This window comes from Trichosurus vulpecula, chromosome 4 (genome assembly GCF_011100635.1).
Source record: "Trichosurus vulpecula isolate mTriVul1 chromosome 4, mTriVul1.pri, whole genome shotgun sequence".
Classification (NCBI taxonomy): domain Eukaryota; kingdom Metazoa; phylum Chordata; class Mammalia; order Diprotodontia; family Phalangeridae; genus Trichosurus; species Trichosurus vulpecula.
Genome location: NC_050576.1, coordinates 257,429,823 through 257,457,700, shown reverse-complemented (window position 1 = coordinate 257,457,700; position 27,878 = coordinate 257,429,823). Strand labels below are relative to the sequence as shown.

The following is a 27,878-nucleotide window of genomic DNA, read 5'->3' as shown; positions in this document are numbered from 1 at the left end:
TGCTGTAAGAACTGATGAAGGGACTGGTTTCAGAAAAACTTGGGGAGACTTATATGAACCAATTCAAAGTGAAGCGAGCAGAACCAGAACAATGTACACAGTAATAGCAATATTGTATTGATAACGAATTATAAAAGACTTAGTAACTCTGATCAGCACAATGATCCACAATAGCTCCAAAGGACTCATGATGAAAAATGCTCTCTACCCCTGGACAGAAAACTGAAGGGCACTGAGTACAGATTGAAGTATATTTTCCCCTCCTTTTTATTTTTCTTGCTTTATTTTTCACAGCATGATTGTGTGGAAATGTTTTACATGACTTCATATGTATAATGGATATTATATTTCTTGCCTTCTCAGTGGATGGTGGAGGGAGAGAAAATTTGGAACTGAAAATAAATCTTTTTTAAAATGTCCAGTAGACACTTGGTGATGCAAGACTGGAGTTCAGAAGAGACTCGGGCTGAATAGATAGATCTGGTAGTCATCTGAGTAGATGATGACCCACGAGAACTGAAGTCATCAAGAGAATATAGAGAGAAGGGACCAGGACAATCATCTACAGTTAGGGATGATGATTTCGGTACTCAAGGCCTTAAACCTGACAATTTCCTACCCTTTTAGCCTCATCTCATAGTGTTACCCACCATTCAGTATGGCTGAATCACTTTCCTTCATCCATGTTCAACACTTCCTATAAACCTAGGACCCTTCCCTCCCCCCCCACTATCTTTGCATTTTGAAATCTTACCTATCATTCAAGATGCTACTTCCTCTTTATTTTAGATAAGCCTTTGCGGTCATCCCTTTTGAAAATCACCTTTCTCTTCTTGGATCTCACATAACACTTTGTACCTCTCATGTTCTCATTCTTTTCTGAATTTGATGATTTTGTTGTTATTGCATATTTATATACAATTTCTCCTATTATACTGTAAGCTTCATGAGGTTACAGGGACCAGCTCTTAATTATATCTACCTTAGTGCTATACACTTGGTATATTGGCATGAAAATATTCATCATACTTCTTCAAATGATATTCTGAAGCAATATCAATATAACATTTTTATTTGTATACCTTAGGGCCCGGGGTGGGGAACCTGAGGCCTCGAGGCCACATGTGGCCCTCTAGGTCCTCAAGTGCCGCCCTTCAACTGAATCCAAAAGGCCCATTGGATAGTGTTGGAGTCAGTACAAATGACTTCAAACTTTGCCTCAGACATTTACTATCTGTGTGGTCCTGGGCAAGTCCCTTTACCTCTCAATTTCGATTTTATCATCTGTAAAGTAGGGATAATAATAGCACTTTCTTTACAGAATTGTTGAGAGTGTTAAATGAGATGATATTTATAAAGCACCTTGCAAACCCAAATGTGCTCTTTGAATGCTAGCTATTGTTATTATAATGTTCTGAAAATGTTAGTAGATAAGAATTTTCCCTACCAGAAATTAAAATGTTTCTTGAATGGTAATCCTAGCATACCAGATCATCTAAGATATAACACATTGAAGAAATACACCATACAATGTCACTCATTAGTTTAAAAATAGCTTCACAATGTAAAGGTCAAATTGTGAAGCAACAAGGTGTGTCCGGGAGTTAGGAAACCTGGACCGGTAAACAGCTAGGTAACAAATCTTAGATCTCTTCTATAAGGGAATATCCCTTCTGACTCTAAAAACATCCAAGATTCTCTAGTTTCTACGTCACAGTTGTTCAAACAGAAACACAGTAGATTGTGTAGTACATGCTTTCTGGGGCTAAATAAAGTTGAAAATATAAATAAATCATGTTCAGACATGAATTTTACAACTCTTAAGAACCTGGTGCCAATTTTAAAATTATTTATTGGAAATGCTAGAAAGAGTTACCAAAAACAAAACAAAGCAAAAAACCACACACCTCAGTTCTCTTTTGCAGTATCAATGCAAAGTTTGAAGAATATAAATATTTTACATTTTTGTATAAAATCAGCAATAAGGAAAAAAGATACAAAAACAACCAGAGGTAAAAACAAATTTCAGCAATAACACTGTGTGCAATCATCTCAAAACTGCTACTCAAGTGACCATCCAGGCTGATTTTGAAAATTTCAGTAATGACAAAATTCACACCATGACAGCCCTGCATCGGAGCACCAGCAGGTTTTATTTCCTTCCTTTTTAAAAGGTTGGAATCCTTTTATTTGTAAATACTAAAGATTTAAGAAAGTTTCTAGCAACTCCATTCTTTAAAAGGAGTGCCTTCATATTTCCTTTAGATTCAAACAAGTTTCATTTCTATTTTGAATAATAATAATAAACCATGAACAGTAAAGCACAAGAGAATCCTTTTAAAGCAAATAAATAATTGTTTAACTAAACAGACTTGCTGTAATCAACACACAGACCTGCTGTAAACACAAGAGCATTTCAATGGTCAGGGAAACATTGATATTTTTATCCAATGGCAAATTTAAATAGCCACAAGTTACAGCACATATCTAAAAGTCAAAGGGATATCAATCTCAATCACCAACTAGTGGAAAGTGATCACAAAGTATAAACCTGTCTTTATTAAAAGCTATGTATCATTCGCAGTATTGAAAATGGCAAGGAAAACTTAAATCTAATGATATAAAAGTCCTACTGTAATTTAGATCTACCAGGAACTTATCTATAATTATTATATGTTATTTCATTCAACACTGGATTAAGTAAATTAAATTACTGCCTGAGCAATGTAAACAAGCCTTACTTTAGGGAATAGAAAAACAGACTTATCTGCCGGTAAACAGCTAAATTAAATACATAATGAGCCAGGTGTATAGAAGGGAAGTTTACTTTTGCTTATTTCAGGCTACATCCATTGGTGAAATAGTTTAATAATTGAGATTAAGCATTTTCTGCAGCCATATATGTTAAGACCACTTCAGAGCGCATCTATACTATAGTTTTCATTTTAAAGAATCACCATTTTGACCTGCATATATTTCCTTTGCAATAGATTGTGCAGGAAATTGATTCATGTTTAGTTTTATCCCTGCTATTTAAAAACCAGGCATTGAGGTACAACATTAGGCATACCCTTGTTCTATTAGGATGTAATCATCATACCTTTACTCCTTTGAGTTAGTCTTACATTCACTGTCGGTCCCAATTTTGCCAACTTTCTATCAAAGTAAGAGCCTGTTTTGCTTTCTAGTCTGAAATACTGAAAAAGTGAAGTCTGCTGTTGACAATAGTTTTGCTGTAATGAGGAAGATTTTAATGCTGGAGATTGTGAGATTTAATTGAATCAAAATGTGCATCCAATTTGAAATAGAGTATATAGTCAATACAGAATTTATGGATTAAAATAATTTTGCTCTGATGGATCTTTCCTACTAACTCCTTAATTTTTTTTCCTTTTAAGATTAATGTGTAGATGCTAAATCATTTAAATGTGTTACATGGGAAAAACAGAAGAGACTTTATATGTAGCTACCCTTTCCTTTTGAAAATTTTCTGCTAGTTTTCTTTGATAGCAGTTTCATCCTTAAAACCATCAGCCCAAAGTTTTTGTTTTTAGTTTTTTTTTTCTGTGAAATAATACCTGTTTCCTAAGCCACTAATAGTTTTTATACTCAATTTTGTTTTGAAAAAAAGATTTTAAGGTATCAATCCAAAATGTCAATAAAATAAAAGCTTACTAAAATTAGAATATACCATAATTTCCCCCTAGAAAAGGAAGGATTTCATGGGCAAGCAGGCCATTTTTTGTGGTGTTTCTTCCTATTCAAATTCAGACATGCTTAAATTTTGAAGAGCACAGATTAGAACAGTACAGAAAAAAATGTTTCTTTCTCTTTTTTTTTTTTCTCCAAGGGAAAAGACAAAGTTTATTAAGGGTTTGCCATAACGGGTTGTCTTAAGAAATCCCACCCTTTGTGACACCTGTTTCCACAAGTGGGCTAGATTCAGTCTACTGAACTAGATTGAATCTGAGCCAAAATGTTTCTTTCTCATAAATCTTTAGGGAGAAAAAGTCAGTAGATTATAAACTAGTCTAACACTATTTAGAGATTATTACCACATTGATGTGAAACAAAAATTATTTTGCCAATATCTGTTTCAATGACATGCCGTTTTTCCGTGTAAATCTTTTTCTAAATGACCAAATCTGTCGGGCCCTCATTGACAGCTCCCCATCACAAATATTTGTCAGGTTCATTTTCCTTCCCTGAAGTACTCTTATTTTAAGTTGTGTTTCACTATTACATGGACATACCAGATTTCTTTAAAATGGTGTTTTTCCAAGTTAGAGTTAGTAAAAAACCCAACAACTCTCTGTACTTTAAAATACATGGGGCATTAAGTGAAGACTTCATTTTTATTTTTGTTTCACAAGTCCTAAATTCCTTAAGTTGGAATATAAAACTTTAGGCTATAAAATAGAAGTTTTAGAGTGGATATATATATTTTAAATCAAAGAAACATTTTGATAGGCTTAGCTTTCAAAACATTTGTTTTCCATATTCACTTTGGAGTTGGGTAAACATTGAAAGGTTTTCTTTCAGGTTTGGCTCAGTGATGTTTAAGACAATATTCAAGTACTATTAGTAAAATGCTGCTCTACAAGGATAGGTGTCCACATATTTAATTTTGCAAAGAAGCATTATTTTAACCAACCTACAGTATATCTGGCCAAAAAAGCCTTTAGAAATTGTTTTGACTTCAGAATCTGTTGCTGCCTCCCACAGGTCCTGAAGGTCTTGCACATGTCCATGAGATGTTATCATTTTTTCATAAATGCATGGATGATAGGGAGCTTTTCCTTCCCCAGAAAAAAATACGTGATGCTGTGGGACAATTTTCATTTTGTTGGCACACAGGCCCATGAACACATCATCTATGTAAAGACTAGAATTGAGTGTTTGTGATGCTTCGTATACCTTGGCTGCTACATCACTGGATATCACATAGGCTGCTCCAGCTGTGTAGTCCGGGTAAGATGGCCAATGATACATTTCATATGGGACATAATATTTGCTGCTCTTATCCCTTACGGGAGGGGACCCTCTATGGACTCGTCCTACCCAGAAATCCTGAACACCCATTTGTTCTAAACTTCGAAGGTATTCAATAAGATTTGGCATGTGGATAAATATGTCATCATCCGCTGACATGACGAATTTGGCATGTGCACAGTGCATGTTCATCCATCTGAACTGCAAAAGCAATTTCAGAGTAAGATTGTAGAAAGTATCATTGAAGTCTTGCTGAATTAAATCATTATACTCTTGATCTTCTATAAAAAGCTCATTTTGCAGTCTCTCTCTCTCAGAATGTAGAGGGTTACTAGGACTCCCTAATGCAAAGAGGGTCTTGATGTTGGCATTCAGTTGAGACCGAACATATCTGTCATTACCCCATGTTTTTCTAATGGCGTCCCTACGGTTACGGTTTTCGGGAGAGGTCTTTACAAAGAGCAAAAGAAGCACATCTTGGTCACGACATTTGTCCTTGTGATTAATCAAGTACTGGAAGCTGGCCACGCTGTCCAAGCTGTGTCTGAGGGACAGGCTGTCATTCACGAAGGTGTAGCTGTTTATGAGGTATCTGTAAGAGTAGGACTTCACATGGCTCATAATGTGATTATCGAGGGGTCCCCAAAAGAACATGAGGCTCAGTAAGAAGCAAGTGGCACACAGCTGCACAAACTGCCATTTCTTGACTCTTCGGCCACTCACAAACATTCTGATGCTCATGCAGCTCCTCTTAGCCTTCAGGCTCTGCTTTTAAAACATCTTGTCCACGGCTTCCATAACTCAGAGCCTTCTTTTCGCGAACAGCTATGTCTGTGGCGGGTAGCCCCCGCCTGGCTAGTTGTCCCCGGACCCGAGTGGGGCTCCTTATTTCAAAAGGGTTCTCTTCTGAAAGACCACCCCCTCACCCTGGGATTGCAAAGGAATGGAAGTCTCTGAGGAGGAGGACCCTGAGACCCCCTCCCCACGGAGGCATGCGGGCATCCTTCAGCCCGTCCTCCTCATGATGTCACACGTGGCTCCCCGTGACCTTCTTGTGGATTTTACAGGAGGCCTGTAGGAGCAAAGAAGAGCAGAGGCAGCGAGTGAATGGATGGATCATGGGCCTCGGAACAACTATCACACACACACACCCCAAAAGTAAAGGGACCCACGAGTGACCCCCCCCACCCCCGCGCGCGTGTCGCGTGGCTCGTAACGCAGTGGCTCCAGTCCCTGGTTTAAATGCTTGGCGGGGGAGGGAGGGCTGGCGCCCTGGGTTCAGGTCCTGCCCGTGCCACTCCTCGGCAGGCAGCTGGGTGACCCTGGTCAGCTGGGTGACCCCGGTCAGGCGGTCTCTGCCCTCCCTGAGGGTCAGTCTCCTCAAGTGTCCAAAGGCAGGACCTGGCCTGGGCTCCCTCCCTTTACCTCGCCTGGGTCTAACGGGGACCGTGGGGTCACAGCGGGGGCCTGGCACGGCGGGAAGGCTTTGGAGCCAGAGCCCCTGGACTCTCTGCGCGCTGGGCCACGCGGGGACGGCGCTCCGGGGCTCGAACCCCGGACCGAGCTGGCCTAGGACAGAAGGACCAGGGCGAGCTCCAGATCCAAGGGGGCGGGGCGGGGGCGTGGCCTCGGAGATGGAGGGCTCTGGTTGGCCCAGAGGAGCCGCCAGTCACCCTCTAGCCCCGTCCCTTACCCCTGCAGGCTTGTGCCCCTCCGTCAGCTCAGTCTTCCCCCACTCCCACCCGTCCTCTCTACTGTAAAATGAGGCTACGAATTGTGGTGAGGATCCTGTGATAATATTTGTAATGCCCTTCTTAGCACACAGTAGGCTCTTGAGAAATGCTAGTTTGGAGCGGGGAGGGGAAACTGAGGGGTAGGAGCCCAACCCTTCTGCACCCTCAGGTCCAGGTTTAGAGAGAGTTCTGCCTTCTCCCCGCCCCTCCCCCAACCTGAGGCCGGCCCCACCCCTTTCCTCACAGGGATGCCCTGGCCCGCGCTCCTCGGCTCCCCAGGCCGGATGGAAGACAAGGCTTCTCCTCCCTCGCCCCCCGCCCCGTCCAGGGTCTCCCACATCTGAGACAAGAGCTCTTCATCCCTCCCTCAAAGGGACCCCACTCAGCTCCTGTTTGGGGTGGGGGAATGGGCAGAGGTGGGGAAGGGGGGGAAGAACCTGACTCTTCTTCAGTGATGTGCACCCTCTCACACTTACACAGCACTTTCCTCAGGCCAACTAGTGGTCCCCTGAACCCCATTTCTAAAGCAGCCACCCCACCTCCTCAAGTACTTCCACAGACACTAGTGCTCGTCCCCAAAGACCTCCTGAGGGGCCAAAGAGTGTCCCCCACATGCTCCAGGTTCCAACCCCTTGCCAAGTGCTCTGGGCCTCGGGCAGAGAGGGGAAAACAGCCTTAGACCAGAGTCTGGAGACCCTGGGGTGCTGCTAACTAGCCAGCAGCAACTTTAGGCAGAGGCCCCTCGACCTAAGAGGGAGTTAGATCACTAAGGTGTCCCTGTGGGAATCAGAGCTGGAAAAATCCTTTGCAGGTTCCACCCCCTTGCTTGACATGATGAAACTGGTACCCAGGAAGTTTAAATGCCATGCCCAAGATTACACTGGTAGAGGGGGACCAAGCAGAGATGTCAGCTCTGGTCTTCTGACTCCCAAGCTCCAAGGCTCTTTCTACAATTCCCTGACTCTCCAGTCCTTAACATGCTCTGGTTTATTGTGTGCCAGTCTTCACTTGCTAGGGCATGTCCCATTCTGGCCCAGCTCCTCTGGGAAGACAGAGTTTAGCTCAGCCGGGACAAGGAGGCTCTCTGGCAGGCTCTCTCCATGGCATTTGGCCTTCTGGGCTGAATCACCCTCTATGCTCACTCTCGTTAGTAGTAGGCATAGAGAAGGCCAAGAATGCAGATGGTCAGGGGGAGACAACACATAAATGCCAACTCCCTCTGGGACTTTGCTCACAGATCTGGTCTGTAGAGCAGATAGACTATACTGGATCTGTCATTCTAGGTGGGGCACACACACCTCACCACCCATTCCTCTTTAAATCTGCCCCAGGTGTTCCCCGGCTGGCACCTGGATGAGGAAAAAGTGAGCAGTTCTGGAGTGATAGTCCTGACTTCATGTGCTCTCTTCAATTTCTGTTTGACAAGGGCCCTCTCAGATAGCTCCCGTGAGCTTCAATTTCATGCCTAAAAACAGGAGGCATGCCATGTAAAAGGAAAAAAAGATGGGGGATTCTTACATTCTAACTAGCACATTCACCAGGTGGGATTCCTACAAGAGCCCTAACTGAAAACATAGGCCATCTCTATTCTAACTACAACCACTGGTATTCAGTAGTGAGAGAAGCTGCCTTGAAAAACAGAAAGGACCAGTGGAAAAATTAGCAGGCCATTTAGAAAGAGATGATTACTCCAATTCCATTCAATATACATTACTTAACAGGTTGCCTTTAAAACTATCCTACTACCTCCTGGATAAACTAACTCTGAATGTTTTTAGAAGCTGTTTAATAATAGCTCTCTGCTATCCTGATAACATGCTAAGAGAGGCCAGCTCCTTATGGCAAAAGTGTGTGTGTGTGTGTGTGTGTGTGTGTGTGTGTGTGTGTGTGTGTGAAGTCACACTCATCACAAAAAGCAGTGGGAGCTCTTAGAACTTTGGGAAGCTTGGAGAAAAAACTCGCACTCTCCTGGAGGCCACACTACCTTGGATTAACCATTGTTTATTTGAATTGTTACCAGGTCATTAATCCAATGAGAGGGAAAGCTTTTGAAAGGTTCATCTCTTCCTTTGGTCCAGAAATGAGGGGATACTAAACTCTAGACTCAAAAATTTAGCTCCAGCAGGAAAATCGCCAGGAGAATTTACTGAGCTTTAGAGTCTCTTTTGGCTACAAAGAGAAAAAAGTCAGCATCCTATGTGGGGTCCTACCTCTTTAGCAGGCACAGTGCCTGAAGGCCCAGCACAGAAGATTCACATTAGCAAAGTCCTTAGCACTTTCAAATTGTTTCAAAATCAGAAACAGATATGGTGTTGTCAATGGAAATGTTATTAAAGGGGAACACAACCATGCCTGTTGCCTCAGCACTGCAATAGACCACCGGGTTTTTTCTGTTTGTCTTTTAAGTGAAGCCACTTCTATGGGTTGTCTCCCTCTATTAGAATCCCATGAGCTCCCTGAGAGCAGGGACTGTTTTTTCTTTGTGCTTTGAACAGAGTATATAATTAATAAATGCTCATTCATTCAGTAACTAAACTGAAAAAATACTGGCAACACAGCTTCAAGTCAGTTTTGAAACTTAGAGTTTATGTCTTCGTTTTTAAAAAGACTTTAACGTCCAAAAGAGAAGAGGAGAGCGAGGGAGTAGAAATATCCTGTCAGAGACAGAAAATGCTGGGTGCTTACACAAAGCATCATAACCCAGAATACAATGCTCAGCAACCAACTGTCCACAACAATTTGCTGTTACAGACTTCCTTTTGTGTAACTACAACATGGTCCAGTGATTCACCAACAAACTGGAAATGGGTTATGAATTTTATTCCCGGTTTGGGCCAAAACGTAATTGCATGACCCTAGGAGAACTCTAACTGCTCCTGGTCATTTGGCTCTTTCATCTGGTGGGGGAGGGATGGTGGAAGCAGGGGGAGCATCAGCTTGTTTTATACAGTAACTAAAAGAGAACAAAAGGATGGAATTTCTAAGCCCTTTGAAAAAATGAACAATGGGACCTAGATTTGGGTGAGAGGAGGGAAAAACGATGATCACCAGAAAGTTTCACATCTGCCAAATCACTTCATCCCACTCGGGGTTTTCATCCTTTTCTTGTACACAGTAGGTGTTTAATGCATTCTAAAGTGAATTCTTCCTCCCAAAATAACAAGGGATTAATTCAGTGATTTCTAAGTCTTGTTCCAACTGTAAGATTCTAGGATTTGAAGAATATGACTAATTTGAGTTTGTGTATTTGGTCTATTTAAAAGAAAGGATACAGTTTCATTGTAAACTATGCTTTTTAAGTTTATTTTTATTTTCCATGAAGTATTATAAGAAATGGCCTTTTAAAACATTTCTTGGCTCTATCAAAATGTTTCTGTCAGTTTCTAGCCACCTCTACAAAACATTAACGATAATTGGTTCTAAGAGAACTGGAACTGTCCAAGGGAATCATCTAAGAGATTCAGTTAAGGGGAGTGGGAAAGGAGTGGGGGATATATGGTAGATGCCATCCTAAAATTTTGGGGAGAAAAAAAAGCCTGACTACATTTCAAAGTCCCTGCTGGTTTAAAATTCTAAGTTATATTCCCTCCCCAATCTTTTCCCATTGTCCCCTCCCTCACCCCAGATCATTCAAATACAAGGTTCTCAAAACATTTTCCATAAATAGAAGTGGGGTTTTTTTTCTTTTACATGGGAATTCTTTATCAATCAACAAGCTTTTTTTTTTTGGAGGGGTGGTGTTTACTTTATGTCAAGCACTGGGCTAAGAGCTGGGGATACAAAGAAAAGGCAAAATTCTGTGTTTAGTATCAAGTTCCTCCAGGAGAAAATATACACATTTATAAAATGTGTAGCATATTTGCTCAATACAGATTCAGATGCTAGCTAATTTCAAACACTAACAGGGCTAGTCTTCTAATGTACTTTACAATTCCCAGATGTGTAGTTTAGAAATTTCAGATTACAGTTAGCTTCTTTTAAGCAATCTAGATTCTTTTGAAACTAAGGGCGTCATGGTGAGTTTCAGCAGTCTTCCTTCCTGCTACCCTAAACTCTTTTCTTTTAGAGACCATACCATTATTATTCCTCCTTAATGTTCTGGTGCATTGTTGTTGTTGGGTGGTTTCAGTTGTCTCTCCCACTCTTCTCGACCCCATTTAGGGTTTTCTTGGCAAAGATATTGGAGTGCTTCACCATTTAAGTGTTTAATTGATGAATTACTGCTGTATTGAATTGGGCAGCAGGCTAAAATCTGGCAAACAAGAACTAGATGGAGTAGTGGACAGTACCCAGGACTGGACCTATCTCAGCGATGTTAGGAGATATTCCACAGCTCTGAGCTCCCCTATTTGTTCGGTTTTCTCTCATTTTGTATTTTTTTTTCCAAATCAAATTTATCCTTACAAATAACTCCAAAAAAGGATTTTAATAAAATGAATATATTTGCCTCTTAACTGCTAGACACAGTATTTCTAAGATTATTTTATTTTTCATCAATCATTCAACAAATTAAATGGCTACTATATTTGATCGTTTGATGCACCATGCAAGGCAATGGGAATATGAGGACAAAGAAGGAAACAATTCCTCCTCTCCAGGATCTTACATTCTTATGGGGGAGACAAGTGCATATGCAAAGATGGACAGCATAAACACTAAGTGAATAAATACAAATATATAGAAAGCAGCTAAATTCAATGTAGGTTAGGAGGTGTTGCACCAGCAATGGCAGGAATGGGGAGAGGGTAGTGGAATTAGGAAATGATTCCTGCAGAAGGTGTTTGAACCTTTTCTTAAAGAAAGGGAGGGAATCTATAAGATGGACATGAGGAGGGAAGTCATTACGAGTGTGGGAGAGAGCCAATGCAAAGGTGTAGAAACAAGAGATAGAGCACCGAATGTCAAGAACAGGAAGTCAGTTTGGTCAGAGTGTAAACTGTAGGAGGGGGAGTAATATTCCATGAGGCTGGAAACATAGGGGGCAGGTTGTGAAGGGCTTTAAAAGTTAAATGGATGAGTCTCTTTTTGATCCTGGAGGCAATAGGAGGACACTGGAGTTGATTAAGTAGGGGAGGAACATGGTCAGATTTCTACTTAAGGAAAATTACTTTAGCAACAGTACGTAGGATGGACTAGGGCTTGAGAAACTCGAAGCAGGAAGACTAATTGGGAGCCTGTGGAAAAAATTAAGTGAGGTGATGAGGGTCTGAACTAAGGCAGTAGCCACGTTACTGGAGAGAGGAGTTGGAACCACGAGATGATGAAATGGCAAGGTCTGGCAACTGACTAGCTATGTGGGTGAAGAAGAGTGAGGAGCTGGGAATAATGCCCAAGTTATGCCTGGGATCCTGGAAGAATGGTGCTGCCTTCAACAGAACATTCCAAGAATCTGAAAACATAAAGAAAAATCTATTTTCTTTGGAAGGCTCTAACCTTAGGTCCTTAGTTTTCTTTAGTCCTTCTAATTAAAAAAAAAAGGAGACTGGACCATTTGCCAGTCATACAGGGCATTGGTGAGGATGGTGATGGTTTCAGGTAAATCCCTTAATATCTCATTGAACAATCATAACAGTCATGTTAAGATCAATCATCCAAACTACAATTTGTGTCCAAAAGCAATTGATGAGTATTTAAAAAAAAAACAGCACGTGAATGACCTTTAGGATTAACCATTTCACAATTCAAAACCAATGTTTCCTCAGCTATAAAATGGAAGCAATCCCCATCTCTCCTATCTCTCAGTTGTTGTCATTACAGAACAGATTCTCTGAACATGCTTTGTAAACTCTAAGGTGTCATATAGACACAAGTTAAGGGATGGAGAGCAGCTAGCTAGGTGGTGAAGTGGATAAAGCGCTGTTCCTGAAATCAGAAAGACTCATCTTTATGGGTTCAAATCCAGCCCAACACACTTACCAGCTGTATGACCCTGGGCAAGTCACTTCACCCTGTTTGCCTCAGTTTCCTCATCTGTAAAATTGGCTGAGAAGGAAATGGCAGATCACTCCAGTATCTCTGCCAAGAAAACCCTAAATGGGGTCACTGAAGAGTCAGGCACAACTGAAACCGAATAACAAAAGGATGGAGAACTAGGAGAACAAGTAGTAGAAAAAGACACAGAACCAGGCAGAAACCATGGCAAGGGAAGCAGCTATTCCAAGATATGCCTTGCAGATTCAGTTTTCCTTTCAGTGAATTATTCCAAATGAAGAGATTTAAAGAAAGCCTCTAAACTCAGCATGCGAAACTTGGGGTTTGTACTACAGGGACCAGCATCAGGCATGCACTGTTGGTCATCGACTGTACTTTTGCCAATGCCTGTGTCAGCAGTTGGGCACAGGTCAGACCTAGAAGCAGATCATTCCTCTGACATAAGCTCACACCCATCCAATGAGTTTGTCAGATTGTTGGGTGAATGAATAAAGAGCCACCCCTAGGATCTATGAAATACACATGCTATAGGTGCCTATCCTGGGCTTGGAATTAATCTTGTTTGCCCTCCTCATAGCACTCACAGAGCAGAAATTCAAAAGATGTTTGATGAAGCAAAGTAAAATATTGAATACATCAATAAATTAATACATTCTCCATCATCCTTAAGTACTTTCAGTGGGAGAGTAGTTACTTCCCAAGGAGAGCTGTTTGGTGCCTTGGAGTGTAAGTGTGAGTCTGTATTTAAAATACCCACAAAAAGAGGAAGAGCCCTTGATTTTGTGCCTTAATGTTCAGAAAGTTTCTTCCTCAGGACAACCAAGAGCCAGTAATGAGTGGCTCCATTTTACAGATGAGGAAACTGAGGGGAAGAGAAAGGGCTTGCCCACCATCAACAAGCTTCTCTCCGAGTCAAGACTGAGAGTCCCAAGTCCAGCATGCTGCCACTTAACAAAAGCCAACTGAGCTTTAACCTACTTTGAGGTTAAAGAGGGTGGTTCGTGGAGATGCTGGGGAGTTGAATTGACAAGGCTTGGTGACTAACTGGATGAGGGGGTTAGGGAGGAGAGAAGAGTTACCTGAGTGACTGGGAAGATGATGCTCCCTAATCAGAAAGGGGGAAGTGTGGAGAAGAGGTTTGGAAGAAAATAATGAGTCCATTCTGGACATGTTGAGTTTGTGACATCCAGGAAGGAGAGGCAGGCCAGGCACTGTGCTGAATGCTTTACAGTTATTATTTGATAAGATGGAAGGGGAGATCCAACAGGCAGCTGATTATACAGCAACAGAATACAGGGGCTCAATTTGTGCTAGATGCAGGGGTGACATGACCCCATGAGAGCGGACGATGTCACCATGTCAGCAGATGAAGGGGAGGGGGAGGAAGAGAGGGCGCAGGAGAGGCACTGCTAGGAAGGCAGGAGTTGGGGGCATGATCCAGAGAAAAACTCTAGTATTATGTGGCTACTGAGTTGGTGCACTTGGGTTGCAATCCCAGATCTGTACTTCCTGACTTTGGACAGGTCACCTCACTGAAGCACCTGCGAGCAGGTAATGACTTAGCTATTGAGAAGATAGATTATGGTATTGTTAAGCAAGACAAAATCTCAGCCAGAAAGGCTGGCTGTAAAAGTCTTTGTGTTATTTCAGCTGAAGGGCTTTGAAGAGGATAATCATCAGGACATTTAAGCAAGAGGAGAAAGATTTCTCAAGACCTTAGTGTGCGCACTGGTTCTTTAAATCTTTTAAAAGCTTTTGTTTTATCTTATTGGCAATTAGGGAGTGAACAGACCTATGATTTATTATATTTTGTGCTTTTTCTTCCACTTACTGTAATCTGATCCATTCCCATGGCTACAGTTATCCCTTCTATGTAAATGACTCTCAAATCTATTTATCCTTCCTTGATCTCATCCTTAACTGCCTTGCTGAAAAAAGATTTCCATCAGGATGTCCTAATGGCCAGCACTACAACTAGGACATGGCAGCTGGACCTCTGCCTAGAGCTAAGCCTCACCTACCATTAGCATCAGGGAAAGATGTGTGCCCCAGGATCATACCTGTTTATGGGAAAGAGGTGGTGATAGTGGATGGAAGGAGACCCAGTCACCTACACTCTTAATTAGCACCTACTGGGAAGCTACCAGAAGTTCCCCAGGGGTGAGCTCTTCTCCCCTCCCATTTCCCAGTTGTTTCTGTCTCACCCCACTGCCTCTATCCCTCTGAAGATAACCTTTTCTTCCCTTTCTTTTAGGTAGGAAAAATTCTAGTTAGACCTCTACCACCAGCACCTTAAAACTCAGCGTGTCCAAAACACAGATTGTCATCTACTTTCTCCTAAAACCTGTTCCTCTTCCCAGCTTCCCCTATTTTAGTCATCACAGTCTGACCGGTTTCCCCAATCATCCTTCCTATAATGTCCAAACCATCTGTACACAACATAGGTCTGACCGCGTCACTTCTGCTTACAACCTTCAGCAGCAACCTGCTGCCTAGAGAATGAAGCCGAGTCCTTAGCATGACAGTCAAGACATCCTAATGACTCCTCATCTGATTTGATTCCCTGGAGGTATTCTTTCTCTCATCCCAAATTTTCCAGGAATTCTGCTCTCCTCTCTTTTTTTGCCTACCACCATCTATCTCAAGTCATACTTAATCATGTCCATTCTTTATTCTCTCCAGTGGAAAGTAAGTGTTTGGAGGCTGAGGACTGTCCTTCTTTGGCTATACAGCTCCATTGCCCAGTACTGTGCTTTGCATGCAGCTGGCGCTTAGACATTTTCTGAATTGAAAAGATGACGCTAGAATCCTTCCAGTCATCAGCGTCTTTCCTCACCTTCACCTTCGTCCCCATCTCCAATGAAGTGCTGTGTTATGGAGACACAACCCGCACAATCTCTGTAACATCCTTTCTTCTCTTCTCACATTGCCATCAGCCTAATTCAGGCCCCTTACCTAAGAATTACCAACTGTCTTTTTTGCCTCTACTTGGTCTAACAGACTTGATTTTTTAAGATGAAAGTATGAGGGTAGCACAGGGCGATGAAAAATCTAAATCCCTGAAAAATCTTAAACACTTTAGCATTCTAGCCTGTTCATGTTTTTTGTTTAATTTCTGGGGAAGGGGATTCTACAGTGTTCCTCCATACCACTACAGTATTTGATAATCTTCTCTGACAGGAGGGATTTCTATTCTCTAGAAGAATATTTGCTGAATTAAAGGGTAACCTAATTTCGTTTACACCCATTTTCTTCAGCCTGCATATTAGGTTATCCTTCCTTATATAGCCCAACTGCTCTCATTTTACAAAAAAGTATTAAATGTTGGCTGGCTCACACAACTTCAGGCCTAGTAAGCAAATAACATTGTGCAAAAGCCACGCCACCTTCCAGGATGTGATGTATACAAGAACATTTTTATTGTTGCTGTTTAATCTATACAAACTCCTAGTCCTTCTGCCTTGGCGTGGAGAATTCTTCCTCCTCACCTCTATCTCTTAGAATCCCTGGCTTCCTTACAGACTCAGTTCCAGCAATGCAGGAGGCCTTTTCTGCCCCTGCCCCCCCCCCCCACACACACACCCCCTACCTGCTAGGAGACTTCCTCACTGAGGCTACTATCCAGCTATTCTGCCTCCTCCATCCAGACACAAGCCCCTTGAGGTCAGGCCCTAGTTATGATTTTTCTAGTGCCTGGCACACCATAAGCATTTCGTAAATGCCTATTGATTGTTAAAACAGGCACTAAATTCTTCACCCTAGAACGAGAGGGACAATACTTAGGAAAGTCCTATCAGTAAGCATGATGGGAAATACAATTTCCATTCCTACCTGCCACATTGCTGTTTCCTGCCATATATTCCTTGATTCCCCTTCCCTCCATTCCCTGGCCCCCAGTGAGTACACACATCTTTTCTGTTCAGGTTGTAGATTTGGGAGCTCCTTTTCACTCACATTTACACATTGCCCATTCCCAAACTCAGGATATATTGGGATGCTGGAAGGTTGGGGCAGCAGGTTTCCAGGGTGAGGTTTCCTCACTAATGGGGTGGCTCTCCAGAAGGTAGGGCAATTTGTATAGGGTAAACAAAACAAAAAGCACCCTTATTCACAACCCACCCTGGAGAGGGCAGTGGCTTTTGTGGTGGAGGTGTTGAATGCTCTGAGATCCACAGCCCCTCTAGTTATCATCAACCTAAAAATCTACCCCGGGAAAAAAAAAAAAACAAACCAAGTGGCTGAAGCCTTTCTATTGCCAGGATTAGGGCACCCAGTGGGAGGCACAGCTCTGAGTCAGACCATCATTATAGAAAGACAATGAGCTGGGGTCAGGACTGACTAGGAAAATTCTACAGCAGCTTCAACGATTTGGAGGCCTGCGAACAATGCCCCAATCACATCTGCCCCCCTGTTTTAAAAAAAAAAAACACATTCTCATGGTGATGTTACATGGCCACTGGTTTAAAAATGCAATCTGGATGTGACCCTGAGGGCAATGGGAGCACACCACAGAAGGCTACAAGATTCACCACCAACGGCATCCAGCAATCAAGAAAGTAGCTTTAGAAGACCTCAGAGACAAATAAGACCAGAAAAGGACGGGAGCCATCACATGGTGAGAGCAAGGGACAACAGATGGGCACCGACTACTGGCCTGACTTTTATTCCAATGTCCTCTGTTAGACTGGCACACTCTGGCCTCCAAACAACTGAAATAAAGGATTGTCTCAAAAACAATGGAGAGATCACATGGGGAAACCTGCGACACCCAAGTACCAACAAGGAATTAGGAAGGTGAAAGGGGGGAGCCAAGAAACATGATCAGAAAAGCCAAGAGGCTGGTCACAATACCGTCTGTGCTTCTTCCCGGTCGCTGGATATTTGCTTCTTTCAGATCTCAAAAATGGATCCCTCAACACCCTTGACATCGTGTCACCTCCAGCACGAATTCCTTTTGTGTACGCTTGATCTGGTCCAAGTTTTCTTTTTGGCCATTCCTACTTCTTTGTACAGCCCATCAGGGACCGAGATGCTAGCATCCAAATGGAGTGGTACCACTGTCATTGAAGAAAACAACTCATTATAGGGTGTCAACACATCTTTTCTAGATGGGCTGTAGCATATTCTCAATCATGAACTGGGCAAAAACAGCGTATAGAGAGATACACTGATATACACATACACGCATACCTATATATATACACATGCATACATATACATGCATATGTGTATATGCATTTGTGTGTGTATGTTCATGTTATGTGTGTGTGTATTTATTCCTCCATTAAATTATTTATTTATATGAGTCAGGTGGTACAGGGCTACATTGCCGGGCCTAGACTAAAAAAGACTCTTTTCCCAGAGTTCAAATCCGGCCTCAAACCTTACTAGCTGTGTGACCGTGAGCAAGTCACTTAACCCTGTTTGCCTCAGTTTCCTCGTCTGTCAAATGAGCTGGAGAAGGAAACGGCAAATCACTCCAGTATCTGCCAAGAATCACATAAGAATAAAAAGGGGTGGGATAGTGGTCGTGGCAAGAATAAGGGTGAAGAGTAGAGCCTGAGTGCCTGCTTATCCTCCCTAGAAAGGATGGTGTCCTGAGAGGCAGAGTAAGGCATACATATAGCACAGTGGATGGGGCCCTATGGATTTCTGGGATGGCACTGGCGAGAGTGAAAGGGGAGGAGAAGCTGTGGCCAGGTTGCAATCTGGACAGCTGGAGGGAATATTCTCATCAAGGAAATCCCAGAGCCATAGCGAGCATGACTGACTACCAAGTAATGAGATGGGTCCAGCTCTCCATTCCAAAGCACTCCTATTGTTTCTAGCCTTATGGTATGGGCGCTTTCTGCCTAGGAATATTTTAGAGAAAATATAACAATGCCCATGACAGCTTCTTTCAGTCTCTTTCCATGTTTCAGGTATTTTTCACCTTCACTCTACTCTCTCCTTCATCCATTCCTTATTAAACTAAGTATCTACAATAAAGACCAGTGTTTCAGAAGAAAATGGTAAAGTTAAAAGGAATCAGGAATGATAAGCTAAAGGCTTGCTGGCTCCAGGCTCACAGCTTAAAATGGGAAATCTCCATCCCATCTCCCCACCATGACCTTCCTTCCACTCGGGGTAGTGGTGAAGCTCTTCAGTGGGTTCCCATAATGAGGGAAGGAGTCTCAGAACGTCTTCCAGTGTCTGAAGCTATAACTGTTGATACTGGACTCACCTTGGTTTTCTTAGGTCACAGCCCTCTTTCTGGGATCATAGACTTTTCTGTTACTCTCACTGTCTTTTTTCTTCCCCCTTTTCTTTGCTCCAAACTCCACTTTCGCACTGTTTAGTGGGTTCCTTTTAACTGTGTAGTTAAGGCACTTCCCAAAAGGAGGGGAAGCTTTTTTCCCACGTGGTAGAAGATACCAGAAGAAATGGAGAAGGAAAGGGAGGGAGGAACAGAAAGCAGGTGGGGAATGGGGATTATACAGTACTTCTTAAGGGATAAAGGCATGGGTAGCAGTCATTTGGCGAGGTGGGGGAGAGCAGAGAAAGAGAACCAACCTCTGAAATGGTTGCCGGTGCTTTAAAATTACAGAACATGATTGGAGACAGAAAATATTGGTCCAAAGCAGATTTCCTAATTCAGGTGCATGATAAAAAATGGATCAAGGATCTAATGTTTCATGCAGCACAGGCAAGGAAGAAGTATCAATTTACATAAATCATATGTAATCCATAAATAATGTCAAACTCCCTATCCATAATGTAACTATATTTTTCTTATCTGAGCTATAACAAGGGTTAGAAATAGCAGACAGAAATCTTTAGACAATTTGGGGACAAATATTCCACCTGAGAAAGAAGATGGGTGAATACTTTGCTGTAACAAAAATGTTTGCATTTTTTAAAAGTCATAAGTTGTTTTAAAGGTCACTTAAGCCAGGTGTTTTTTTTTCCCCCAAGTATGTTCCATGAAATCTTGGTGTGGTTCTACAGGGTATTTCGCAAGTGGTATTGGGCTTTATGGGAAACTGTCTATCCATAGCTATTTTGTATTTGCTTTAGTACAGATATTATTCATAAATCTGCTTCCATTCTCTTCTGCTAACTCAATCCAGTAGCAGCACCTTTGCTTCCACATACAACTGGGAAGCAAAGTAAGTTTCTCTCTAGATAGAGAAAAGTGATTCTATTTGTTACACTGTACCCTGGATGAGGGACATCAAAAGAGGGAAAATGATTTTCCTAGTCTTAAAATCTCCATTCCCCAGTCTTACTGTGATACTTCAAGGACCAGTGGTTCCATCCTAGTGAGTAGCAGATATATAACCCTACCACAATTTAGGTAGGGTTTTTGAGACCTGCTATAACTAAAAAGTACATCACCTCACAAACAACCTAGTTCTGAGTCCCTGGGCATTTGGCTAGGATGGCCTTCTTCTGGACCCAGAAGAACCCCCCAAAATGCCTTTTCACCTTAGGATAACCTTCCAGAGCTCTTCTGGTAAAGCCAATCCCCTCCCCTCCTCCTGTCCCAAACCTTCCCCCTAACCAGGGGCAGACATCAGGAAAGCCTTTCTCGGCAACCATCCATACTACTCCATTCCCTTTAATCAGCCTTATTTCCTGTGGAATGTCAATTACGCAGATTTGTATACATTTGGTCATACACACACACACACATACACACACACACACACAGAGAGAGAGAGAGAGAGAGAGAGCCATCCGTTAAGATTTTATCACTTGATCAAGGTTTTATTTTAAATTTAAGTTCTTCTGAATTTAAGCCACTGTTAGCACATGGGCACAAACTTTATCACAATCTACACTATAACACTGAATAAGGCTAGGGCCTTTTTCTAGGCAAAATCTAATTTTTTTTTGTGATTGACACTGGAGGCTCTCCCCCAAGTATAAGGAAATATTAAATTCCTTTGGGTCCTTACTAACTAAATAAACCTCGCCTTGAGCCTACCACATATACTGAAGTAGGAATTATTCCATTAGATACTTAGCCTCGAAGGATAATCAAAGAATTAGGATGGTGCCTTGTAGGCTACCCCAAAGTGATGGTAATCTGGTAGTTTATTGTGGAGATGCCTGCTAATTATATTTAGGGATGTTAGCATACCAGAATGGTGTTTGTGGCTTTAGCAAAGCAATGAACTGTTTGGTTCCATTCTGGCTCCAAAGGGTAATTTTTCAGGCCTGCCAACTCCAATCTAAGCCTGGTGGGCTTAATACATTCCCATTTGTTGGGATGGGGGGTTGCTTCCCTATTCAGGACTGCCTCAATGGATGGTGGCTTCTGAGATACCATCCCAAAATGGGTTTTTATTCTTTCTCTCTAACTTTTTGTATATTTCACACGTGCAGCAGAGATAATAAGTAACAACATAAGGTGCTCTTTTCATTTGACGAACTGATACTAGGAAGTTCTACCCCAAAATTCAACTTGCGTTTGTTTGACCTTCTGCTAGTCAGTCAAGTCAGTTCAATGATTTTTTAGCCAGAAACATTAATGAAATATTCTTTTTCCTTTTCTTCATTATCTGCATATAGGTGGAACATTCTCTCTCTCTCTCTTTCCATAGATATCCAAATTAGGATTTTCCCCCCTTTCATAACCATCTCTGTTTTAACCATATTAGTAGTAATTGGAGCCTAAAAACCATTATCCCAGTTTGCCAGTATCCCAGATCTCAGATGGATAGTCTTTCAAAAATTACTTTGTGACTTAAAAGAACAGGAGATTAGTCTGACAAGCATTTCGATGGTATTTTAATCAAGTTGAAATAAGCCATGCTGTTGTCTAAACAATCAAGTTGAACTAGGCCTTGAGAGCTACAGATCTTTGGGCTGATTTTACCTCAATGGCTGAAATCCGTGAGTGAGTCGTAGGAGACTGGGGAAAACTGAGGAAGACTCAAAGCCTTCATACTGATAAAGGTGGATATGCGCCAAGGAAGAAACAAACAAGTTCCCCAGGCCTTACAAATCTAAACCTCCTGCAACTAACTGGCTTTCTTAGAGGACATTTTTTTCCCCTAAGAAAATTTGGATCTGGCGTCAAAGTCCACTCCACAGAATGTAGCACTTGAAACCAGGAGACGAGATCTGGTTTGTCAGACCTGCTGTCACAAAGTAGTTGTATAAGTTTAGCATATTATTAATCTAGCTAGTCTTGGTAGTCTAGAAACATTAAAGGACTGGATGATTTCAGCACTAAAATTCTCTGATACATCTTAGAGGCTAAGCATTTTTTTAAATCAGCCTCGCTCATGTATTTTTCTATTTTAGAATGAATACATTTGTAGGCTACATATGTCCCTAGATGCTTCTCCTTTTCCCCAAATGATTTTTTGCAGACTAGGCTAACTGAAACTGATTTGCTAAATTACTGAAAATTCAAATCTCACCCAAGTATCACAAATTGTTTTCATGTGAGGCTTGTGTCTTCTATAACAAGACAAATATTCCTTAGTGAAAGGTAGAGGTTCTTAACATGACAGCTAAAACTTGTTTTACATATATATATATATTTACATATTCAAAACTATTTCAATATAATTGGCTTCCTTTGTAATTACATGTACTTTATCTTATGCATTTAAAAACATGACTGAGAAGAGGCCCATAGGTTTCCCCAGGCTGCCAAAGGGGCAACATGACGAAAAATGGTTAAGAACCCTTGAAATACAGGAATGTCTTACTTTAGGTTCTAGATTAAGTTCAAAGAGCTTAAGGTTCTGAACTGAGTCAAGGATGGCAGAGGTGCAGTGTCCCAGGATTATAAGGGGCCAGCAAGATTGCACAGCTGAATCTGGTTATTTTACAGATGGAAAATTTGAGGAACAACAGAATACAAGCCTGGTTTCCTGCTTCCCAGCCCAGTGCTCATGATATCAGGCTTACCATAATCTCTGCACTTTGACTTCATTCTCTGAATCAGAGCACACAGCTTTCTTTCCTCCTGCCTCCCAGAATGACTATGCATTTGACAAGATGTTATTTCATTTTTCCTTGAAAACTCATGAGGTTTATGACAAATACATCAGGCTATCTGATATAAAGGACCAAAGTCCTTTCCAACTGTAAAATTCTGTGGGTTGCCGTGTATTTGTCAAAACATTAAGTTGTCACCAAAAATGAGAACACATCTTATCCTCACAAAGATCCCGAGAGGTAGGGGAGAAGAGGGCTGTGCCCTGATTTATGGAAGCCACAGCCAGAGCCCAGAAGATGCTATGGACATGACATCTAGGACACAGGGCACCAGACTGAGCCACAGGGAGCCCACCTTCTAGTTCTACTTCAGACCCCATGATCTCAAAGTCCCTTTTCAGTTCTGAAATGTTCCTGTCTCATCTGTCCTATCTATATACTGCTGTCAGAGTTGCTATATGGTAATAAGACATGGAACGCAACATTTTACAGAGAATTCCCAAGGAACATCCCACAAAGGGCAAAGAAGAGAGGGGCAGAGTGGGTGGAGCAGGTTATAACACCCAATCAATGAGGGGCTGCATAGACATCATCAAGGAAAGAGTCATCAAGGAAAGGAGGATAGAAAGAAGAGATGGGCTGGAGAATACTTGTGATGGCAGGAGAATGCAAGGGAGGTGCCTGGTACACTGGGTGGTCCTCTTATGATGAATTCATGGGAGGGCATGGATAGACAAGAGGCACCCAGGATGGGCCAGCATGGATGGGTTATGAGCTGCATCTAGCTGAGTACTGAGTATGACAAATGAAGGTATAAAAAACCATTCACTCAGAATCCACCAGGTTATCAGATGGAATATATGCATTTCCCTCTCTTGGAAAGGCAGTGGGCAGCTAGTTTTCAAACTGAATTTGTCAGTCTCTGCTATGTTTAATTATATAGTTATTTGTTCCCCAAAAGAGGCCCACATTCTATTCTGAAAACCAAGGGTTAGGATTGTGTTCAAGGTGATGGCAGCCTGTTTTAAAAAGTGACTCATTTCCTAACCCATGAACTACTGTAGTAGAGGCTTATATTTGTACTTTGGAAAATAAGTCATTATTCTTCTGTTAAAATAGCACCACATGATTTATTACTATAAAATGATTCTAGCTATTACCATTTTAACAAGACTTTCATAACAGAGTATCATAATTTTATTTATTTGGGATATTTTAGGTTGAAAATACAACCTCTGTATAGTCTTTTTCTGGATAAGGAACTTAATTTACCACTACAGGCAGCAACATAATAAAAATGACAGCAAAAATAAAATAAAATGAGTAGGAACTAAAAAGAGTAAGGTAACTTCATTTGGAATCCTAATTCCAGAAGCTTATTTATAAAGATTTCATTTGTAAAATTGCATCATTTTTTGGTCACTGATGTCCATTAACTGTGTCCTTAAGGAATAAAATCCCATCATTTAGTGGTCATTGATGTCCTTAAGGTCACTGATGTCCATTAACTCTGTCCTTAAGGTGTAAAATCCCATCATTTATTGGTCACTGATGTCCTTAAGCCTCTGAGTTCACAATTTGCTCTGGGTAACAAATATTTTCAATTTTATACTGTTCACTTTAGCTTAAAAAAAAATGGAAAAGTCAATTATTTTTACTTTAAGTTCCTGAAATTTTAATGAATGAAAAACATGTGAACATTTCTTACTAGGCTTATAACTATTAACCTTGGTCAAACTAAAAATAACCCAGTATAGTTTACATTTGTGCAAAGTATTTTTTTTTCAAGTGCTTCCATGCATAATATCTTTAGTACTTCCTATGTATAAATAAGGAACCTTAAGCATAGATAGGTAGCCTGACTTTGCAGCCAGTCTATATTTTCTCCAGGTCAGGGGTTTCTAATCTGGAGTTCACAGACACCCCAAATGGGGTGTATAGATAGATTTCTGGGGGGCCATGAAATTTTTTAAATTTTGATAACTCTACTTCAAAATGATTGTTTTTCTTTGTAATCTATGCCATTTATTTTATGTATTTAAAAACATTATGAGGACTGCAAGGGATGTGACACAAAAATTTAAGAACCTCTGGTCTAGGCAATGTAGTAAAGAGGATTACTGCATTTAGATTCAGAGGAAGTGGGTTAGAATCCTGGCTCTGCTACAGTGAACAAGTCATTTTAACCCATGAGGGCCTCAGCTTCCTCATCTGAAAAATGAGGAGGTCAAAATGAATGATCTCTAAGATCTATGCTGTTTATTAGCCCCATGAAGGGTTGGTCTACACTTGGAATTCACACACTAAATAACTACAATCCCTTGTGTGGGTTGGAGGAACACAATCAAGTGCTATTTGTAAATGTCAGTAATTGGGCATGGCATGCTACCACATCGCAACAGAAGGGAAAAGGGAAAGGAGCGCTAAGAAGATACTCCCCTGAAGGGTATGAATCCAGTCATTAACTCTGGAAAAGAGGAAAAGTACATTAACACTTTTCACGGACCTGCAAAACCATTCTGGATGGAAACAAGGGAGAAGAGGGAAAAGAAATGGAAGACTTTGACATCCCGGTTACCCTCGTGGTGACCAAGAGTACATAATGCATTTTTTTAAACGATGTTTGCATCGACAAGTACAATTGTCCCAGAGGGGCTGACCTACTTCTTTTAATTCCAGAGAGTTAGGGCCTTTTCAAAAACTGATGCTTCAATTATGGCAGATATATTTAGAGATAATGAAAAAAATTTCTGCAAGGAATACATCTGAGTGCATTGCTACTTCTGGCCCAGATGCAACAAAACTGGGCCCTTTTCAACTTTGTGCTAATGCAGCATTAGAATTAACAAGATTATTGCAGGGAAATATTTCACCTTAGAATTTTTCTTGATGTTTTTAACGGATGACTTAAAGGGCTCCCTCCTTTCCTTCTTGTGAAGAAAGGATAACAAGATGAAAACAGCCACATATTTTCTCCCTGAAAACTGTCCTTTAATGGTTGATTGTACTCATCCTCTCTGTAGAGCTGTGATCAGTTAGACCATCCAATATTCAGGGATACTATTTCAAAAAAAAGTACTTTTCATCACTCTTTTCTAGGGTACCACTCCCATCACATTACCTCACACAGTAAATGAGTGCTTCTCAAACACAGGGACTCTCAATTCTTAAACCCAAAGACTTGAAGCTAATGCATCACCTGGACGAAGTCCGAAGAAACAATTAAGACACCTCTGCAGCAGAATATAAGAATATTTGATCAAGATCTGCGGAGAGAACACCACGGCAGGGTTTTCTCACTCTGAGGTCTCTGTTTTGGACGATCCTCGTTCGAATACCCGACTTTTCTTATCAGTACTTGAGAGGCTGGGGGACGGAGGAGAGAGGAGGACAAGGGAAAGGGCGGGCGCTGAAACAGCTTCCCTACCTCCTTATTGAGAATTTCTATATCAATTCTTCCCTGAAAACTAGAGACACAGAAACCGACGGACTGGGACCCTGGAGCCCAAGCAAGCAAAGTGGGGTCAGAGCAGGAGGCTTGTGTCCTTCTCTCATTGTACCTCCCCCCACCTCCATCCCTCCACCCCCAAATGCTATTGGGATTCCTAAGGCCAAGCTTTGGCCTCGAGCCTACAGTGGCTACCCGGGCCTGAGGAGCCCAGGGTAGGGGCCAGGACAATCACAGCCGGCCCAGATTCGTCCCGGGTCCCCCGGGAGGCCAGCTCTGGGTCAGGGTTGGGAGTGGAGGTCATCCGGGAGGCACAGCCACAGGCAGGTCCCAGTTGTCCGGCCCCGAGCCCGAAAAAGCAGACAAAAGGAGGCTGAGCAGGTTTGGGGGAATGAGGGGTGAGGCGACCCTGCCCGCCCGGGCTCTGCTGCGAGTGGCCAACCTGCCCAAGGGAAGACAGGGAAGCCGTGGCTGTGGCCGCTGCCTCCCCGCAAAAACAACCGCAAACTTCCACGTTTTGAGCCTTAAACCCTTCAAGTTCCCCGGTCAAGTCCTCTCAAGGGCTCGTCTCTACTAGCTCTTACCCTTACGAGCTGCCCTACTCGGCCGGCAGCCGCCCTTCCAGCCCCGCCCAGTCTACTAGGACCTCTGCCGCGTGGGGCTGCAGGGGCTGGACAAGTTCACTACTTTTGGCCCGAGTCCCAATTAGCCGTCCGGCCCCTATCTCTACCGAGAAAGTAGGGCTGAGCAAAAAAGGCCGAGGGGCGAGCGGGCGAGGGCCAGTGGAGCTCCAGAGACAAGGGGTGTGAGCTAGAGAGAGGGGGGAGGGGGCGAGTGGGCGGGAGCGGGGCAGGGGAGACTGAACTGGAGAGATCTGGGGTGAGCCGTAGAGAGGGGTGAAGGGGGGAGTGGGCAGGGGGGAGAGGATAGTGAGTTGGAGAGGAGGGGAGTGGGCTGAAGAGTGGGGAGTGGGCTGGGGAGAGAACCGGGGACGGGCTGGGGAGCGCCAGGGGTGGGGAGGAAGGGTAAGGGAGTTCGCGATGTCGAGGCGGGGGGATGGTGGAGTGTGGCAAACCCTACGGGGACTTTGCAAATATGTGCTTCTGTTTTCTGCTGAAACCGCCACAACTCCAGATATCCCTCCCTGAGCCCCGCATCGTCGCCCCTTCTGGGCCGAGGAGTGTTGGTGCTTTTTCAAAAGACTAGGAAAATCACGAAAGGTTAAAGCCTGGGGGGCTTTAGATGATCAGAAAAGGGGAGAAAGCCATTTCTGCCCCAAGGAGCTCGCCTCCCCAGGTGAATGAGCCAAGGTGCACTGGCGGGGTACCCACCGCCTCCTAGCTCCAGTGGCCAGTCCCAGGCTCCTGTCCAGTACGTCTCCCATGGGAGCAGCTGGGGCTGGGCAGGGGCGAGGCAGCGGCCTCACGGAGAGGACCCGGGACCAGGGCGGCGAGAGAGCGGACAAAGAACTTTCCCGCGGCTACTATCCCGGGTTGGGATCCCTCCCCCAGACTATCCCTGGTTGGGCTCCGTCCCCCACCAAGCCCGGGGCTATTTCCACCCCAGCGGAACCATAGAAAGCCAAAGCAGCTTCAGGCTCCTTCAGCGCCAGAACCCTACCAGAAGAAAGCAGGAAAAGTTTTCACCCTTCTTCAAATAAACTCACCCAATGCCGGGGCGGCTGTCCACACTGCCCAATCGGAGATCGGCTTCCCCTCTCCGCGGTCGTCTCGGCAAAAGGAAGAGTCTCTAAGAACAAAAAAAAAAAAAAAATTCCACGTTTTAAGCCTTCGGCTGAGGCTTGAGGTTTTCCCCAGACACTGCCCGGCTGTTTT

General features: G+C 42.7%; 2 protein-coding genes across 2 annotated transcripts in view; one reads left to right on the top strand and one right to left on the bottom strand.

The window, feature by feature from the left end:
• MCF2L2 (MCF.2 cell line derived transforming sequence-like 2) overlaps positions 1–27,878 on the top strand; it is a 280,804-nt gene that overhangs the window by 117,792 nt on the left and 135,134 nt on the right. The window lies entirely within an intron of this gene.
• B3GNT5 (UDP-GlcNAc:betaGal beta-1,3-N-acetylglucosaminyltransferase 5) lies at positions 1,914–27,794 on the bottom strand. The gene is made up of 3 exons (XM_036754478.1): positions 27,710–27,794; positions 17,508–17,713; positions 1,914–6,064 (listed from the first exon to the last, which is right to left on the bottom strand). The coding sequence occupies exon 3, from the start codon at positions 5,731–5,733 to the stop codon at positions 4,582–4,584; it is 1,152 nt and encodes a 383-aa protein (XP_036610373.1). The 5' UTR covers positions 5,734–6,064; positions 17,508–17,713; positions 27,710–27,794; the 3' UTR covers positions 1,914–4,581.